At 43.3% G+C, this 19,488-nt stretch overlaps 1 protein-coding gene across 11 annotated transcripts in view; it reads right to left on the reverse strand.

Annotated features, from left to right (window-relative positions):
* The window catches only part of Nrf1 (nuclear respiratory factor 1), a 111,579-nt gene that overhangs the window by 39,810 nt on the left and 52,281 nt on the right, over positions 1–19,488 (reverse strand). For all 11 annotated transcript variants that reach the window (XM_076566575.1, XM_076566574.1, XM_076566572.1 and 8 more), the window contains 3 exons: positions 18,471–18,585; positions 15,125–15,251; positions 9,510–9,650 (listed from right to left, as the gene is read on the reverse strand). In XM_076566575.1, coding sequence (XP_076422690.1) covers positions 9,510–9,650; positions 15,125–15,251; positions 18,471–18,585 — 383 coding nt within the window. The remainder of the gene's footprint in view (positions 1–9,509; positions 9,651–15,124; positions 15,252–18,470; positions 18,586–19,488) is intronic.

Below are 19,488 nucleotides of genomic sequence, written 5' to 3' on the forward strand. Positions count from 1 at the left end.
AAAAAGTAAAGATTATAGGAGCTAGAGAAAGGGCTCACTGAAAACCACTAGCTGCTCTTCCAGAGGACCCAAGTTTGATTCCGAGAACCCACATGGTAGCCCTAACAGTCTGCTAAGTACAGTCCCAGGGGCCCAGTGCCTCTTCTGGTATCTGTAAGCACTGTATGCACGCGGTGTACAGACACATCCATAAGGCAAAAAACACCCACACTCCTAAAGATTAAGTTTACACGGAAGCTAGCCTGGGCATGGTGATATACGCCTGAAATCCTGGGTCCTGGGAGGTGGAGGCAGGAGGATCAGTTCAAGGTCATCCTTAGTTATAAAGCAAGTTTGAGGACAGCCTGAATTACATGACAGCCAGTCGCAAAAAAGTCAAACACTTAGACATCATAGATGGTTTTTAAAATAAGATTTTATAAAATGCTATAACAGCCTAATTGAAGGGTTGGGGACACATCACTAAATGGTAGAATAATTCATTAGCATATTCAAGACATGGGTTTTGATCTAGTATCTGGATATATAACAAAAGCCTAAACCAGCCAAAATGAAACAATAGCTTACTATGCCAGAATCTACCATTCAGTTACTTATCTGCTGTTCAGCAAATGTATTATCCTCATCCCCAAATACCATAATTCACCCCTCACTCCCTGTATCTTTACTGGATTTTTGAGGTTCCTCATTGGTATTTAGGCTCAATTGTAAGAAAAGAACTTTCAAGTTAGTGTATCTCCCAACTGCATCTCTACTAAAGTAGTCAGAGAATACAAAGTCATCTTCCATACCTGTGAGTTATGTAGCTAATGATTCAACCAATTGTGAAGCAAATACCCAGGATTTAAAAAAAAAAAAAAATTCACCTGTACTGAATATGTACTGACTGGTTCTTTCTGTCATTATTTCCTAGATAATACAGTGTAACAATTACTTACATGGTATTTACATTCTGTTAGGTGGTATTGTTGATAATGTAGAGATGATTTAAAGCATATGGAAAAATTCAGACAGATCTCATACAAACACTATGTACCATTTTCTGTAAGGATGTGAGCATCTGCAGATTTGGCTATCTGTAAGGAGTCCTCTAGGGACACTGAGGGCAACTGTGTAACAAATTTAAAGAGAGAGTAGCACATAGTAAACCACGAAGAAAGGGAAGATTTCTATAGTCTACAAGAAAATAGTGATGTGGCAGAGAAGGTAAACTGGAGATTTTTTTTGTTTTGTTTTTATGAGGGTTTCTCTGAGTAGCCCTGGCTGTCCTGGAACTCACTCTGTAGACCAGGCTGGCCTCAAATTCAGAGCTCCTCCTTCCTCTGCCTCCCGAGTGCTGAGATTAAAGGAGTAGGCCATCACCGCCTGGCTCAAATGGAGATTCTTTTGTTTCTGTGTGCATATGACCCCTGCCTTAGCATTTGTATGGCGGACAACTGACAGCCTTGGGAAGGTACTCTCTTTCTAGACATGTAATACCATGCCTGACTTTATGTGATTCTGGGGATTGGAACTCAGGTCTGCACACTTGTGTGATAAGCCTTTTACCCACTGATTCACCATCCTAGCCAGATGTTGTTATTTTAATTTGAAACAAGGAACTTCCAAGTTGACAGACCAGTTATATCCAAATTTCTCTCTCTCTCTCTCTCTCTCTCTCTCTCTCTCTCTCTCTCTCTCTCTCTTTTTTTTTTTTGTTTTTTTTGAGACAAGTTTTCTCTGTGGTGTTTTGGTGCCTGTCCTGGATCTCACGTTGTAGACCAGGCTGGCCTCGAACTCACAGAGATCCGCCTGGTTCTACCTCCCGAGTGCTGGGATTAAAGGCATGCACCACCACCGCCTGGCATTATATCCAAATTCCAAGAGCAAAGCCCAATGATTTTTCCTTGCTCATTATCTGGATTATCTGCACTACCAACTTCTGTTCAGAGACGATCAAAGTGGCTAATCCTAAGAGAAATATCGTTGCCAATACAAGCACTGGCATCTCTTGAACACTAGCTCTTCTCAATCTCATTCTGCCCCCACTCAGAACACACTGCCATAGGAAATATGGAAGAGCCGGTGTGAAACTGTGCCTTCAGAATGAGTGAAGTCGCGGCCTGGCAAATGGAGACGCTCATTCAAAGACTTCTTCAGAAAGTCAAACTTCTGCTTCCCATCCTCACCCCCCAAGAACCTCTTAAAGTGTTGGCCTTCAAGTCTCACCGCCTTCTCCTCTCAGGTTGGTCACTCCCTGCTGGCTTGTGGTGGCTGTACTCTTTTTTTTTTTTTTTTTAAAGATTTATTTATTTATTAGGTATACAGCATGTATGACTGCAAGCCAGAAGAGGGCACCAGATCTCATTACAGATGGTTGTGAGCCACCATGTGGTTGCTGGGAATTGAACTCAGGACCTCTGGAAGAATAGTCAGTGCTCTTAACCTCTGAGCCATCTCTCCAGCCCCTGTACTCTTTTTTTTTTTTTGTAAACCACATACTAAAATAACAGGCCAGCCTGCCTGTCAATTCAGTGTCCCGTCTAGAAGCCTTAGATTGATGAAGAGCTTTTCCTGTTGACCAAATTCTACCCATTTACATTACTATAAGTTAGAAAGGCAGCTTTGTTATCAGAGAAAACTCAAATAGTGCTGTCTCGTACATACTATATGGGAGTGCTTCTTCACTCACCATTTTGCTGTATGAATCTTCTCTGTAAGACTGCTCATTCCTTTTTCTCTAACAGTTGCTAAATCATGCTTCTCATGTTATTGAACCACTCCTCCTCCTCCTCCTACTCCTCCTCCTTCCCCCACATCCACCCTCCCCCCATTCTTCTTCCTCCTCAAATGCAGAGACCTGCCACAGCCTCTAGCTCCTGAGTAATGGGTTAAAGGCGCACACTGCTATGTTTACTGTGTATTTTCTTAAGAAGAAACTTTGGAAAGTAAAACTGCACTCAACACCGACAGACACCATCCGTCCTGCTCCCACCCACAATGGGACAGTTCCCAGGGCGCCACACTTGCTTTGGATTTCATGTGTACAGGTGTTTTGACGGCAACTGTGTCTGTACCACATGTACGGTGCCCAGAGGTCAGAAAGGTGCTGCATCCCCCAGAACCGAAGTTACAGAAGGTTGCAGGCTGCCACGTATGCACTGGGAATTGATTCCAGGTCTCCAGCAAGAGCAAGTGCTCTTAACCACTGAGCATCTCTCCAGCCAAACTTCCCCACACTTCTTTCAGTGAGCTATTTATAATGCTTTGCTGATTTTTCTAATTTCTTCCTTGTTAATCTGAAGGAAGCATTTATCTGTTCTGCATATTAATTCTTCATATCCTTGGTCTTATTGCATCCTAAATGTATAATTTACATGGCCATTATCTCTTTCCTTAGCATTCTTAAATATACCTTACACTTCTCTGTTTAAAACATACTATGTCTTATTCAAGAATACATCACATGTTTAAAAAGTTTTGTATTATTGACTTTTTAATTGGTCTGCCATGCATGCCATGGCACGGGTGTTGAGATCAGAGGACAACTTTTAAGAGTCAGTTTTCACCTTCTACCACGTGGATCTCAAGTATTGAATTTTCTTTGTGTCAAGCTTAGAGGCAAGTGCTGAGCTAACTTGCTGGCCCAGACATATATTTCTGTTATCTCCTAATTCCAATCTACCTACCTGAATTCTTTAAAAATGCACCAATGTATATAAAATAAAAAAATAAAAACAACAACAGCCTGACAATAGACTGAATATTTTCAGTTAAGAGCACTGACTGTTCTTCCAGAGGTCCTGAGATCAAACTTTGTGAGTAACTCTTCCTAATGAAGCAGCTGTTGTGTGGATGGACTATTTCGGAAGGTTTTCCTGAAACTAATGAATGTACAACTGTACAGTTGCATCATCACTGCCAGGGACTATTAATGCAGCAAAGCTGATCCCAGCGAGAATAAAAGGAGGACAGCAAGTTCAAGGTGGCAGTGAGAAGAGCCAAGGGAAAGAGCAGAATGAACCAGTGATACTGGGCAGGCTTTTCAGAGATGAATTTTCTGTAGTTCCTTCCATAATACAGTCTTTATGTGTATCTTTTCAATACAGCACTCCCCAGAATGTACCACCTCTCCAGAATAGGAGGGTCCTTTCCCACTCATCTGCAGCTGACTGTTTCCCTCTCCTCTCCCCTAACCCACCATAGCTCAGGCTAGCTTGGAACTCACTATGTAGACCAGGCTGTCCTCAAATTCAGAGCTCCATTGACCCCTGCTTCCCAAGTGGTGAGATTAAAGACTGTGCTCCCGCCCCTCACCCAGATGGTTTTAAGTGATAAAAACCCTTCAGGAGACAATGTAATTCTCAGGCTCCAAGAGCAACTGAGAACCAGCAGCACCGGCTGGCATTACCTGGCATTACCCTTGGGCCTCACTCAATAGATCACAGCAGGCACCAGACAAGACCCAGGGCACTGTCCACACAGCGGTGTCAAACACAGATAAAGCCCACTTTCTAGACCCTGGCCCGTTATACCTACAACAATTTACTAATGTGACATTCCAATTTTCTGAGAAACAAGGCATGCGCAGTAGCACACACCTACAGTCTGGGAGGGTGAGGCAGAACTGTTTGAACTCAAAAAGTTCAAGACGATCTGGGTATGGTAGCACACACCTTTCATTTCACCACCTGGGAGACAGAGGCAGGTCTGTGAGTTTGAGGCCTGCTTGATTTACATAGTGAGTTCTAGGACAGCCAGAGCTACCTAGTAAGGCCATGTCTCAAAGAAAAAACAAAAACAAAACAAAACAAAAACCCAACAAGTTCAGGACTACTTCTGGCAACAGAGAACCTAACCTATACCCCCAAAATGGATTACTCTGCTCAGCCTTATTTCAACCTTCTCAAACTTTTATGTAAGAGTGCTTTAAAAAGAGAATTATACTTCTTTTTTATTGTGTGTCAGTTTTTCATGACAAGCTCTCATATTGCTCAGGCTGTCCTCAAACTTACTGTGCAGCTAAGGCTGGCCTTGAACTTGAACTTTTGGTCCTTCCACCTTCACCTCCTAAGTGCTGAGGTTACAGATATGTACCACCATGCTCGCTGGGGTTACAGATGTGTACCGCCATGCTCGCTGGGGTTACAGATGTGTACTGCCATGCTTGCTGAGGTTACTGATGTGTACTTGCCATGCTCGCTGGGGTTACAGATGTGTACTGCCATGCTTGCGAGGTTACAGATGTGTACCACCATACTCTCCAAAAATTATTCATTCAAAATAAAACAAAAAAGCTGAGAAAAACCCAAAGCACAACAACAGCAAAGCTCTGCCACAGTGCTGCTTTCTAAATACAGGGTAGTCAGTTCTGAATGAAGTTCAACTGCTCCGCTCTGTAACTCCCCTCTATCCACATGAGGCAATTTCCAGTGTTCAAAATGAAAAGGGGGAGCTAAGGAGACAGTTAACAATTAAGACTGCTTACTGCTCTTGCAGAGGACTGCAGGGCAACAGATGTTGTCTTCTGGCATCTGCAAGCATCTGCATATATGTACACATATTCTCTCTCTCTCACACACACCCACCCACATACACATGCACAAAATCACTTGCTCATAATTAGAAATGAAGTCAGTTGTACCTAGGTGTGGTGGTACATGTCTTTAATTCCAGCACAGAGAAGGCAGAAACTGGTGGGCTTCTGTCAGTTTGAGGCCACTCTGATCTACAAAGCAAATTCCAGGCAAGCCAGGCTTACACAGTAAGGCTCTCTCTCAAAACAAAGCCTTTGAGAAGAAGTAAAAACAGTAAAGCCTCAGATTCTTAAAATTCAGTATAAAAAAGAAATGCAAATTTACAAAAGCTAACAATAATAACACTGTGAGATGGTTTAGTTTTCAAAGCATTTTCCTCTACAATACCTAATTTTTACTTCCTCCAACTTTATGAGGCAGGAAGGCTCATACAAGTGAGGCCTAGAGTTAATACATAGTAGTGCTGGGACTAGAAACTAGATTGTAGCATTCTCATAAAATTAGTTTTAACTATTTAATTTACAGAGAATCAACAAAGCTAACATTAGGCCAGTATTAGGTAGGACTCTCCTTGGATGATTCAGAACATGTTTCAGGTCTGCACACAGATTCATACATCTAAGCTGGCCCCATTGCGTAAACACTAGTCACCTCCACATTATAAACTGCAGTTAAGATAGGTAACAGATGTCTGGTTAACCAGAGTCTATCAGTAGTAGAGCCCAGTTACCTAGGACTTGATCACTTTAAGGAAGTTATAAATTACCCACAGAGGCTGAAATCTAGAATTAAAACTCGGTCATACTTTTTCTTTTTTTATTGCTACAGTCATATCTGAATTCTGCTTTCTTGATTATAAAGTATTTCTCTCTCTCTCTCCTCTCTCTCTCTCTCTCTCTCTCTCTCTCTCTCTCTCTCTCTCTCTCTCTCTCTCTCTCACACACACACACACACACACACACACACACACACACCAAATGAGGTACTCCTGTGACTAATTTAATAGCATGCCTTCCAATACTTTGTAGCTCTACAGAAATCCAAGGTGGTAAAAAGAATTCTTGACATTTTTGTCTCATAAAGAAGAAAAGTGATCTTTGGTCACAACAGAGCAGATACATTATTAAACTTGCACCCTAAAAAAATTCAAGCTTATTATAAAAACTGAAAATAATTTGATTTTTGTGATTATAAAAACAATCCATAAAGAGAAAAACTCCACAAAATTAATAATGTTATCTACATTATTACATTAATAAAGCATCCATCCATGCTTATCTATGAAGAAAATGGAAACCATTCATGATGTCAATATCCATAAGCAATCACTTAATATTTTGACGTACATGCTTACAAACTTTAGTGCACACACTTGGGCATGTTTTGTATACACATTTTAGAAAGTGAGGTCAACCAACTCTAACTTTGTGTTCTCTGAATTTAAAAAAAAATCTAGTCTTTGAAATGAGAAAGAAAGAAAGAAAGAAAGAAAGAAAGAAAGAAAGAAAGAAAGAAAGAAAGAAAGAAAGAAAGAAAGAATAAAGCCCTAATCTCCTAAAATTAAGTACATAAGAAATGCAATCTTACAAGCTGCTTGCTGTATATCACAGGTACTAGTCTACTCCAAATAGAGAGCATTCTTTTAGTACCTAATAGGTCACTGAATAGTAAATAACCCTGTCATCTTTGGGCCATGGTATGCTTCCTCCCATGTAAGCAGCTGGCATTCCTATTATAATTTATCCACTAGTTAAAGTTTCCTATTGTAAACAACGCTGTCACAAACAGTAAACAATCACCCCTGCTTTACTAGAGAACAAACCATGCACCTTTTAAAGATTATTCATATTTTCACTTTTAATTATGTGCACACATCTGTGTGTGGGTATATGCCTATGAGGGCAAGTACCTACAGAGCTGTCAGGTCTGGAGCTGGAGTTACAGGCAGTTCTAAGCCATCCTACACGGGTGCTGAGAACCAAATTCGGATTAAAGGCTGAGCCATCTGTCCAATCCCGGACATGCACACTTTAAACTCTGCACTACTGACCTGCCTCTTAGGAGGTGCCAGTTTAGATTCTCAGGAGAAATATGTAGAAGTGCTTTTTCCCCCATGCCTCTTGTCTGTCCAGGCTTGGTTTGAAATTAAACACTCTTTTACTACTATTAAAAGTGAAAGGCTTTAAGATCATTTAAAATTGAGAGGCATTTGGCTCAGCTTAAGATGAAAGTTATGAGGAAAGAAAACAATAAAAGGTAGAGGGAGAAAATATGATTCTGAATACTTTCCGAATACTTTGAAATTTTCATTCTATTAGGGTTGATCTTTTATCACCCTACTTATTCCTCCTCACATTGTAATTTCTTGATGTTTATTTATTGTGGGGGCATTGCCACAGAGCACATGAGAAGGTCAGAGAACAACTTTGGGGGTCAGTTCCCACCATGTGGACTCAGGTCATCAGGCTTGGCAGCAAGCACCTTCAACCACCTCTCCTGGCTCCTTTGAAATGCTAAGGCCTTTAAGACTATTTGCTTTGTTTTGTTTTCAATCATCACGTGTGTGAGAAGGGAAAGGAGGAAATGTATGGCAGTGAACATGTAGGCTGACGACAAAGTCTCTGTGTGTAGCTGGTGATCAAGCATCAGCTTTCCTTGGACCTGTCAGCATGTTCTGATCTATCTACCAAGTGTGTGGCATGGAATGGGGCACACTGAAGTTCCGATGCTTGGCTTTCTAAACAGTAGCTGTCTGTTCTCTAATTTCTGAGGCTACTGAACGCTCATCATGAAAATCAGCACGTAAGCATGTTTATTATCATCAAAACCTTGGACTATTTCAATCAACACATCAAACATGGAAGTGAGGGAGAAAACCCACCACAGAAGATGATTCTACGCTAGTATCCTACACCAGAGGATCAGCTTGCTTTACGTGCATCTCATGGCTGAGTTTCTTAAGAGCAGATTCTTAAAAGTAACCATGCAAAACGGAACTAGCAATAGAATGTAACACCAGCTATGAAAGGATAGGAATACACCTTTCTTTCTGAACCATTACTGAAATATCCTCCATGTCCACAGAAAGGTCTGTCTTCCAATAATCAAATGGTCACAGGTTAGGTTTAGTACTATTTTTTTAGATGGGGTTTCATTATGTACTCCAGGCTAGCCTTGAAGTCTTATGATTCTCCTGCATCTATGCTCAGGTTCTGAGATCATAGCCCATGTGATACCACACCCTGCTCTACCTTTATATTTATAAAATGCAATGCAGTATAATCACCAAGTCGCAGGTTCAGACCTATTCAGGGAACCAGCTGACCACTACTTTATTGAATTCAGTTTTGATCCAACATTCTCAGGCTATTTACTAAACAGGTACTATTGTTTAGATGGCATGTGATTTTAGGTGCTGGGCACCCGAACGGAACAGCAATTAAAAATAAAAGTTATTGCTTTAAAATTCTACATGGAGAAAACAGACCAAAACCAAAAGTTAGTAAAGAAGCCAGGCATGGTGGCACATGCCTTAGTCCCAGCACTTGGGAGGCTGAGACAGCTACTCTGAATTTGAGGTCAGCCTGGTCTATATAGCAATTTCCAGTTCAGCCAGGGTTACAGAGAGAAACCCTGCCTCAAAAACCTGTTGGTAGAATGGAGGAGCAGCCCTGCCTGCTAAACTTGTCTCCCTTGACTAGATGCCTGAAACATCTAAGAGTTTCCAGGTCAAACCAACCCCAAGGAGAAAGCTTCCTTCCCTAGCACAGAGACCCAGAGGGTGAGAGGGTGGTCAGCAGAGAGGAGGGTGCATGTCTGCGCTCAGTCAGGAGGTTCTTCCTGGGACTCTGCCTTCTCCAAGGCTGTCATACACTCTAGTCTATGTCTCCTGCTCTGCTCACACCACAGAAGACAAAGCTAGCAAGTGAGGAGCGGCCCGCCCACACCTGCATCTCCTGCCTCTGCATCTCCTCCTCACTTCCCGCCCTGTACCTGGGTCATCTTGTCCACAGAGACTGGAATCCCGTCGATGGTGAGAGGTGGCAGTTCTGAATTAACCTCCTGTGGCGCAGGGGCGTGTTCTGCTAGAGCAGACTCCAGGTCTTCCAGGATCATGCTCTTGTACTTTCGCACCTGCAGGGAATTAAGGGCAGAAATAAACAAGATGCTCAACAGCCAGGAAGGGCTGGTGCCAAGCAACAAGAAAGTGGGTGGGGCCGGCGTCCCTTGGCCACTGCACAGCTCCAAGAACAAACACTCCTGCAAGTAGAAGGTGAAAATACCCGCTGGCCCCAAAGAAACCACTGAACCAAATCAAATGAAAAGATGATGAAATTTTAGGTAACAATAGGAAGCAGCCAGTGGGAACGTTCTATAGAAATACCACTGTTTCTCAGTTAAAAGTCTTGTCTCAATCCACAGAGATCCAACACCTGTTCCAAATCTAATGTAAATAACATCCATTACTCTGCTTCTCCCAGGCCAGTTCTGACCCAGGTCACATCTAATGTGACAGTTAGCTGTCAAAATCATTTTCCAGCTCTGAGGACTTAGGTCTCTGAACTCTATAATGTATTTGAAACTGCTTTTTTTTTTTTTAAATAATAGAAAGCCAGGTACCACACGGACAGGAGATCCAAGTGCTCAAGAGGCTGGACTGAAAAGAATCAGACAAAGCAAGGGGTGGATAATACATCTGAGTGCCAAAGTACCATCACTAACTAGTAAGACCTGAGGCCAGGGAGCCGCACTGTTCAAGCTCTCCTCCCTCCAGGCACTCCCTGGAGACAGGTGAACTTGAGAGCCCTGGTGCCTCTCTCCATGTCCGCACAGTTCTGAACCGGTGCTGTGCCGTGACTATTCTTCCCCATGGCAGTGAGAGGGATCGAGACAGCAGAACCTTGGGCAGAGGCAGTGCAGAGTGTGTGGGCGTGTGCACCCTTCTATCATGAGCAGGAAAAGGAGGCACACACTGGATCCGCAACCATCAATAATTGGTTTATTCACTTAGAATACACAAGGAGATAAGGATGTCTCTAGGGATAATAAAGCCATGGAATTATGGAGCTATAACTAGATGGGACAGGACATTAACTTGTTTTCCGGCATGTTCTTGGAATGGGAAGACAAAATGAATTTTGTCAAGAAGTACCAACAGTGTTTTCTGCTCAGTGAACTTACTTCCATACTGGAGTCTCACTGTGAGGCTCAGAAGAGAAAGATCCCATACTCTAACCCACACACCGAATAGTAACCAGACCCAGTTCTAAAGCTACAGGACCCTCCAGACAGCAGTGCGAAGGAAATGAAAGAAAAATGGCCCAAATGCTAGACTCACTATAACTCAACTAAATCAGATTTATACTAACACAAAAAGCTTCAGATACTATCACCAGTGCGTATTATCACAGCATAAGCACCGCTACGATCTAGGCATTATACAGGCTTCTATTTTCAGAGTTTGTAATGCTTCTAGTCCACAAAGGGAATTGGAGACTGGAACAAAGCCTGACTCTTCCAAGTCTGGGTTCTTTAACTTAGTGTATCAAGCTGAATTCACACATGCAGGCCCATAGGAGGAATGAAAATGGTATAAAAACACTTTCGATTGTGGTGGTAATATCTGGCATTCAAAGTTGGGAAAATGTTGGGTTATTACTATTACATTAGTCAGTACCAAATAATTTCAGCCCTTTTCTGGTGTGTGGGGGGGTGAGGATTCAAGACAAGGTTTCTCTGTGTAGTCCTGGCTGTCCTGGTACTCTCTCTGTAGACCAGGCTAGCATTGAACTCACAGAGATCCACCTGCCTATGCCTCCCAAGTGCTGGCATTAAAGGTGTGTGCCGCCACTGCCTAGCTAATTTCAGCCATTTTTATGGATCAAGAAAAGTCATATTCTGGTATTTTGCTAAACTGCTGACAGATTATGCTTTAGAGTAATTTGCAACAAAACAATCCAGGTGAATACAGCACTCCCATCTAAGCTTGCTTAGTGGAGTAGATTTCCCATAATCATAGAGCTGTGTTTCAATTCCATTTGATCTCTCAATTCTGAGATGCATTCCCCGCCTCCTACCCACAAACCTCATTTTCCAATCTTCCAAAATCTCAGTACATCTAACACTGTTGGCCAGCATCCTCATTAGTTTTTGCTTCTAGCAAGTTATTTTCTACTTCTGGGCCTTTAATTCTACTTCTTATCCAAATACTGCCTATTTTGAAAGTCCAACTCCATTTCCACATACACTCTGAAAAACCTTCTCAAGTATTCCTGTCTTAATCATCTTCCTGTTTTAAATTAGTCTCAAATAATCACGTGTCACTCATACTACTGTTCCCAGAATACAGAGTGTACAGCAAACACATGACACTGCTGAGCAGTCTTTGTTAGCATGTCTCATGAAATATCTCATGTATTCAGACACACAGAGAGGTGTATTATTACCAAATAGTCCCATGAATTCCATTAGGTTTAGGGCACTTACACAAACCATTAGAATTTTGGCCCCAATGTACTGTTGAAAATTTAGAAACTGGCCTTTAGTCAGGTTGAAAAAACAGCCTTGGACAATATACCAGGATTCTTCTGCATTTCTGAAGCTTTCTGGATATGAGTAGTCTTTGGAAAGTTCCATAAAAGATCTTTTTATAAATTTACCCATATGGGGCTGGAGAGATGGCTCATCTGTTAAGAGCACTGACTGTTCTTCCAGAGGACTCAGGTTCAATTCCCAATACCCATATGGCAGCTCACTACTGTCTGTAACTCCAAGATCTGACACCCTCACACACACATATATGCAGGCAAGACAGCAGCACATAAAATAAAAATAAATAAATTAAAAGAATGTGCCCAGGTGCCACTGTGACTAAAACTGATTGTCATCTGGAGCATATAACGGGAGCGGCCCAAGCATGGGGCAGCCCTCACACTTAGGACTCTGTGGCTAGGAGCCATGCTCCAGCTGTGGCTGGTGAAGTTCGGCCGGCTTCCTCCTGCTCTCTTTCCAGCCCCTGGACTAAGCTCCTCCACCAAGTGTGGACTCCTAGGTTTGTTGGTTTTACAGCAAGATTTTGTGTTGGTTTCCTCCTGCCTCTCTCTGTCTGTGCCATGGCACTATGTGTGAAGGTCAGAGGACAATGTGTAGGAATGGATTTTCTCCCTCCACCATGTGGATTCCAAGGGATGAATTCCAATCCTTGGGCTTGCCAGCAAGAGTCGTTATCCAATGAGCCGTATCATTAGCCCAGGCATCTAGTCTTGAGACTTGAAAATTAAAGCATTCAGGCGGACTCTTATTTAGACTTGGCATATGTGAGTGTGGTTCCACATGCACTGAGGGCAGGAGAGCCTCAGGTGTTAGTCCTCATGGCCAGGAGCAGCTGAGAGTTCAGACCCAGTCTCCCATCTCTTTGCAGGAGCACTGGATTACAGATGTGGGCTACCACACCTGGCTTTAGTTCTCAGGATTCAAACTTAGGCCCTCCAGCTTACATGGCAAGGTGCTTTACCTAAGGAGCAATCTCCCCAGCTCCACAGCTACTACTTTTTTTTCCCTGGAGTTCTTGGGAAGTTTTCTTGGTTTTTTCTGTTTGTTTGTTTGTTTGTTTTTCTAAAGATTTATTTATTTATTATGTATACAGCATGTATGACTGCAGGCCAGAAAAGGGTACCAGATCTGATTACGGATGGTTGTGAGCCACCATATGGTTGCTGGGAATTGAACTCAGGACCTCTGGAAGAGCAGGCAGTGCTCTTAAAACCTCTGAGCCATCTCTCCAGACCCTTGTTTGTTTTTTGAGGCGAAAGTCTCTCTGTGTAGCTTTGGTGCCTGTCCTGGATCTCGCTCTGTAGACCAGGCTGGCCTAGAACTCAAGAGATCCGCCTGGCTCTGCCTCCCGAGTGCTGGGATTAAAGGCATGTGCCACCACTGCCTGGCTCTCAAGAAAATATTTTAGGCTGTTCCTATGAAGCTTTGTTTGCACAAAGCCTCAGAGAGCTGCCCTCAGAGCACAGTGGGCAGCATTGGCCCAAGCACTGCCTAAGCTCGGCGCTTGTCTCAGCACTTCCCCTTAGCAGTTGATATCGGCAGACAGTCAGACTTAACATCTGTCCCCAGGGAGGAAAGTACTGTTATCCTTATTACACACACACACACACACACACACACACACACACACACACACACACACACACACACACACGACACCGAGAGACAACTCCAGTTCAAACTATTTTCTTTCTTTCTGTGTGTTTTTTTTTTTAATATTAGGGGTATGGAAAGATGGCTCAGTGGTTAAGAATGCTGGCTGTTCTTATAGACAACCCGTGTTCAATCTCCAGCACCCACATGGTGGCTTACAGCCATTTGTAACTCCAATGCCAGGGGGCCTCATGCCCTTGTCTGACATCCAAGAGCACACACACACATGAGGCATATACTTACAAGACATACACACACATACAAACCAACAACTAAAAACCAAAAACAAACAATAACAAAAAAAGCCCAAGAATAAAAATATGTAGACCAAGCTGGTCTTGAACCCAGAGATCCACCTGCCTCTCTTGCTGGGAATAAAGGTGTGTGTCACCATGCCCAGCTAAACCAACTTTTTTGAAAACAGCAAAAGAGATTTTTTTAAAAGATGTACCCAAATATGTGATTAATAATGTGCTTCCAGTTCACCTTATAAAAGTATTACCCCGGAATCACCTAGTGTTCAGTTTCAGATACAAATAAATTTCACGTTTTTTTTAAAAAGTGGTGTCTAATTTAGCTCAGGATGGCCTTGAACTGGATTTGTAGCCAAGGATAACCCTGAATACCTGATCCTCTTACCTCCACGCCTCCTGAATGCTGAGATTACAGGCATGGACCACAGCACCTGGTAAAGTGCTTAGGATGGAACCCAAGACTTCACAAATGCTAGGCAAGGGCTCACCTGGGCTACATCCTTAGCCCCGTATTGGTTCCTAACAACATACTGTCCTTTTTCACTGCCCCTGATGGGGTACAATACTTTGACTAAGGAACTAGAAACAATAATGAACATTTTGTTTTGTTTTGTTTTTTGAAACAAGGTTTCTCTGTATAACAGTCCTGGCTGTCCTGGAACTTACTTTGTAGACCAGGCTGGCCTTGAACTCATGGAGATCTACCTGCCTCTGCCACCCAAGTGCTGGGATCAAAGATGTATGCCACCACCACCCTGCAATAATGAACATTTTAAAAAATTATCATTCTGCCGGGCAGTGGTGGCTGGCGCACGACTTTAATCCCAGCACTTGGGAGGCAGAGCCAGGCGGATCTCTGTGAGTTCGAGGTCTACAGAGCAAGATCCAGGACAGGCACCAAAGCTATACAAAGAAACCCTGTCTCGAACAACGGGGAAAAAAAAATTCTCTGTGCACAAGGCATGAAACAGCTTTGGCCAAGCCAAGCATCAAGCATCAAACTAGGCTCAACAAAGCTCTACCGTCTGCTGTGTTCTTGACTGACATGGAAAGAAGAAGTGTTTAACACTGAACTGGAAAGAGGAATAAAAGGCAAAAACCCTACACAAAGCAAAGGGCCTTTGGGAACCCAGCTCAGATCTGACTTACCACGTTCTCCAAAGGTGCTGCTCCGAACACCTTAAAGACGGGGTTGGGTTTGGAGGGTGAGATACAGAGGACTATAGCTTGCTGTCCCACTCGAGTAGTATACTCATCTAGTGTGGCTCTGAGTTTCCTGAATGGAATGGAAATAAAAGGTTACAGGACAGGAAAAAAATACTGTGACGAGTCACAGACCAAACTTACTATGATATGAGACAATTCTGATCAAATGTGTTCTGAAATCTGAAAACAGAAAGCAGAGTGAAGTATGGAATTCAGTCAGAGAAAGTGTGGACATACTCTCTAAGCTCATCACATGAGGATGTACTGGGACTTATGTCTCAGGACACAGACAGCATAACTTTTAATTCAGTAAATTACAACTTTTTTTTTTGAGACAGGGTCTCTCTACACAGCTCTGGCTCTCCTATTACTCACTCTGCAGCCCAGGCTGGCCTCAAACTCAGAGATCTGCCTGCCTCTGCCTCCAAAGTGCTGCAACTGGAGTCACAACCAATACACCCAGCTAAGTTTCAACACCAATCACTGCTGTTTACAATTGTAAGCATGACTGCTGAGATGCCACTTTCAGACTTATTTTGTCATCTCTATTTAATAAAGGTGGCCCAAATGACAAATCTCTTTTATTGGTATAGTATTCATTTCACACTGGTATATTATATCCAAAGTAAGTACTTTTAAATGCTGTGGGTCAGTGTGACAGGCTCAGTGGTAAAGGTGCTAGCCTGAGAACCTGAATGCAATCCCAAATCGTGGAAAGAACCTCAGCAAGTTATTCTCTGGCCTCTATACATGTACCATAGTGTGTGTGTAATCACAGGCCCCACCACACACAAAATAAATAAATGTAGGGGGAAAGTATGGTGGCTTTGGATTTATTTATTTGGATTTTCTGAGTCAGGGTCTCATTAGCCAAGGCTGGTCTTAAACTCCTGATCCTCTGCCTCTATCCTCCAAGTACCAACTTTGCAGGTGGGCACTACAATACCTAGCTAGCTTTAACTGTCAACTTGACCTAGAGTCACTGAGAAGGTAGGTGCACTGAGGAATTTGTCCAGACCAAACTGGCCACGTCTGTTCACTGAGGCCCCAGCCCCTTGTGGGCAGCACTATTCCCTGGACAGGGTCCTGGGCTGGTTAGAAAGCTACTTAAAGCGTAAGCGTACAAGTGGTACACCTTTAACTCCAGCACTTGGGACACTGAGGCAGGCAGGTCTTTGTGAAGTCAAGGCCAACCTGGTCTACATGGTGAGCAAGCTAGCAGCATTCCTGGTTTCTCCTTCAAGTTCCTGCTCTGACTTCCCTCACTGATGAACTGTGACCTGATCACAGTGTAATCCTTTCTTCCCCTAAATTGCTTTTGGTCAGAGTACTTTACCACAGCTATAGAAAAGAAAACCGAACACAAAGCCACAGTGCTTTGCAAATGAGGATGAAATGAAAGAGTTTCTTCAGTAGCTTCCCCACTTCTCTGTGGAGGCCTGCTCCAAAGCAGATCCCACTGGATACCTCTGCATATTGTGTCTTTATCCTGTCCATACACAGCAACGATAAAGTTAATTTATACACCAACTACAGTAAAAGAGGAACAGAAGATGACCTGACCATACAAACAATTATAACAGAGGCTCCAGAGGTGGCTCAGTGGTTAAGAGGCCTTTCTGCTCTTTCAGAGGACCTGGCTTTGATTCCCAATACACCTGTTAGGTGGCTCACAACTGTCTGGAACTCACTGCCTCTGTCCTCCTAAAGTGCACATAAGTCCATGCAGGCACACAAACCCTTTTTCTGAACTCTGTGGGCACCAGGCACTGACACTGTGCACACATACATGCAGGCAAACACTCATACAACATAAAATAATGCTGCATCTTTCCTCTGAGTCACAGGAATTATCCTGTGACCCAGGATCCTACATTTCATTATACCAAACAGAAAACCAGGCAGTAGATCTTGAATCAATGGTTGACAGTCACTGCCTCAAATTCTTTCTCTACTCTCCCTTGAGATAGGATCTTGGTATGTAGCCCAGGCTAGCTCAAAAGCCATGACCTGCCTACCTTAGTCTCTTGAGTGCAGAAGTTATAGGTGTGTGCTAACCATGCCTTGAACCTGTGGCAATCCTCTGCCTCAGCCTCCCGAGTGCTGGGACTGTAAGTATGAGCCACCACACAAGCCTGCCAGCCTCCTAATGGGGCTGGGCTTTCCTTTACTCCTCTAACCAGTCCCTCATACTCTCCCTGGCTGCTTGTTAAAAATAACTACCTTGACTGAGTGTGGTGCTGGTGCACACCTTTAATCCCAGCACTGGGGAGGCAGAGGCTGGTGGATCCCTGTGAGTTTGAGGCCAGCCTGGTCTATAGAGTGAGTTCCAGGACAAAAAAAAAAAAGAAAGAAAAAAAAAAGGGTAAATAATAAATAATAAAATGTCTACCTTGGCTCTTAATACTCCCTCTGCTGAAATGCTCTTTCCCTAGACATAAGCACAGGGACTCTGTCAGTTCCTCCCAGCTCTCGGCAAAACCTGCCTCATCAAAAGGATTTCCCAGACCATTCTTAGAATAGAGAAACTGCGTTCTTTGACCTCCTGACACTTTCTCTCTTCTCTTTTCTCCTCACAACCTTCCTCTGATTGAAAATAGTGTTTGTTATTGTTATTTTCTTTCTTTTTTTTTTTTTTTTTTTTTTTTTGGTTTTTCGAGACAGGGTTTCTCTGTGTAGCTTTGCGCCTTTCCTGGAACTCACTTGGTAGCCCAGGCTGGCCTTGAACTCACAAAGATCCGCCTGCCTCTGCCTCCCGAGTGCTGGGATTAAAGGCCTGCGCCACCACCGCCCGGCTTATTTTCTTTCTCCTTCTTTCAGAATATAAATTCTTTAAGGGACGTTGTTGCTCAGTGTTATGCTTCCAAACACCTCAAGTGCCGCCCGGCACACAGCAGGTACACAAACTTTCTCTGGATGGATTAATGTGACATTAGATATCTTCCTTCCTCCCTTCCTTCCTTCCTTTGAGATAGGGTCTCACTGTGTAGCTCTGACTGACCTGTATCTCACTATGTAAACCAGACTGGCCTGGAACTCACAGAGATCCACCTGCTTCTACCTTCCAAATGCCGGGATTAAAGGCTTGTTTTACCATAGCTGGTCAATGTTATACATCATATTTTCTGTATTTTCATCAATTTAATTTTATGGAAATGGTTCTAAGTCTAAACTTGCCATCAAATACTCCAATCCAGTGTCTTGAGGAAGCTAGCAAAAAATATTCTAGTCCTGCCATCTACACAGGAAGCACGTGAAGAAGAGCAAGGTGGGGTAAGGTGGCCCTCACCGAAGCAAACGTGTCTGCTGTCTCTTCCGGATGGACGGATTAGACTCAAACACATGAGGACGTTTCCGTTTCTTCCCCGTTGCCACAGCAGCAGCAGCAGCCATTCCCACAGGACCTGAAATAATAAGTATGTGCTGAGATTAGGCAGGAGCCTGCAAGGGTACAAGAGAGAAAACAACACGTTATCAGTGAAATCAGAACGTTTCTGGTATAATCAATGTTCTTCAATATCTTTCTCATGAACCACATAAGTTTCCACCTTCCCACCACACACCATCCTGAAGTTCGTACAACGCTGTTGCTTTATTTTGCCAGCATGCCCACACTGTTAGGCCAGTGTTCTCAAAGGTCCCAGGAAATACTGCAGCATTGAGAAAAAGGCCTGGCCACACTGAAACAAGCTAAGTTCTAGTTCCCTGGCCCTCCCTCTGCTCCAAGACTGTTAGTTAAGGACCCGGGAGAACCAAGTGAACAGACCACCCCACGTATAAAGGACCATCTGGAAGAATACCAGCTGAGCTGGAAACTGTGCCAAGGAAGGAAGACAGTAGCCATGAGGTCCAGATGATGAGAGGATCCTGGCCAAAGAGATGGACACTTCCTCACTCCAACAAGAACATGCTAATAAAGGCTGGTCCAGCTGTCCTGAAACTAATGCATAAAGGTCTTGGGCTTTGGGGGTGGGGGGGAGGATAAATGAAGGACAATTCTAAGGAACTACTACTGCAGTCTTGATACTTGGGGGTTTCAACATATCAAAGACAGGATTTCACCTTTATCCCTTCTTGCTAGCCCTATAAAAGGCTTAGATGAAAATTAAATTGCTAACATTTCTATTGGCACGTATATTCTCAATGCGTGAACTGCAGTAAGCTGTTCTGTAAATCCAGAGGCTCCCGCCTGCAGGCTGCTCAGGGTTAGAGGATGGTCTTGATGAAACGACACTCTAAACAACCCTCAGGGCAAACAAAGCCAGGTGACCACTTGCCTTCTATCATAAACATATTGTAGGGATTTC

This window comes from Peromyscus maniculatus, chromosome 3 (genome assembly GCF_049852395.1).
Source record: "Peromyscus maniculatus bairdii isolate BWxNUB_F1_BW_parent chromosome 3, HU_Pman_BW_mat_3.1, whole genome shotgun sequence".
NCBI lineage: Eukaryota > Metazoa > Chordata > Mammalia > Rodentia > Cricetidae > Peromyscus > Peromyscus maniculatus.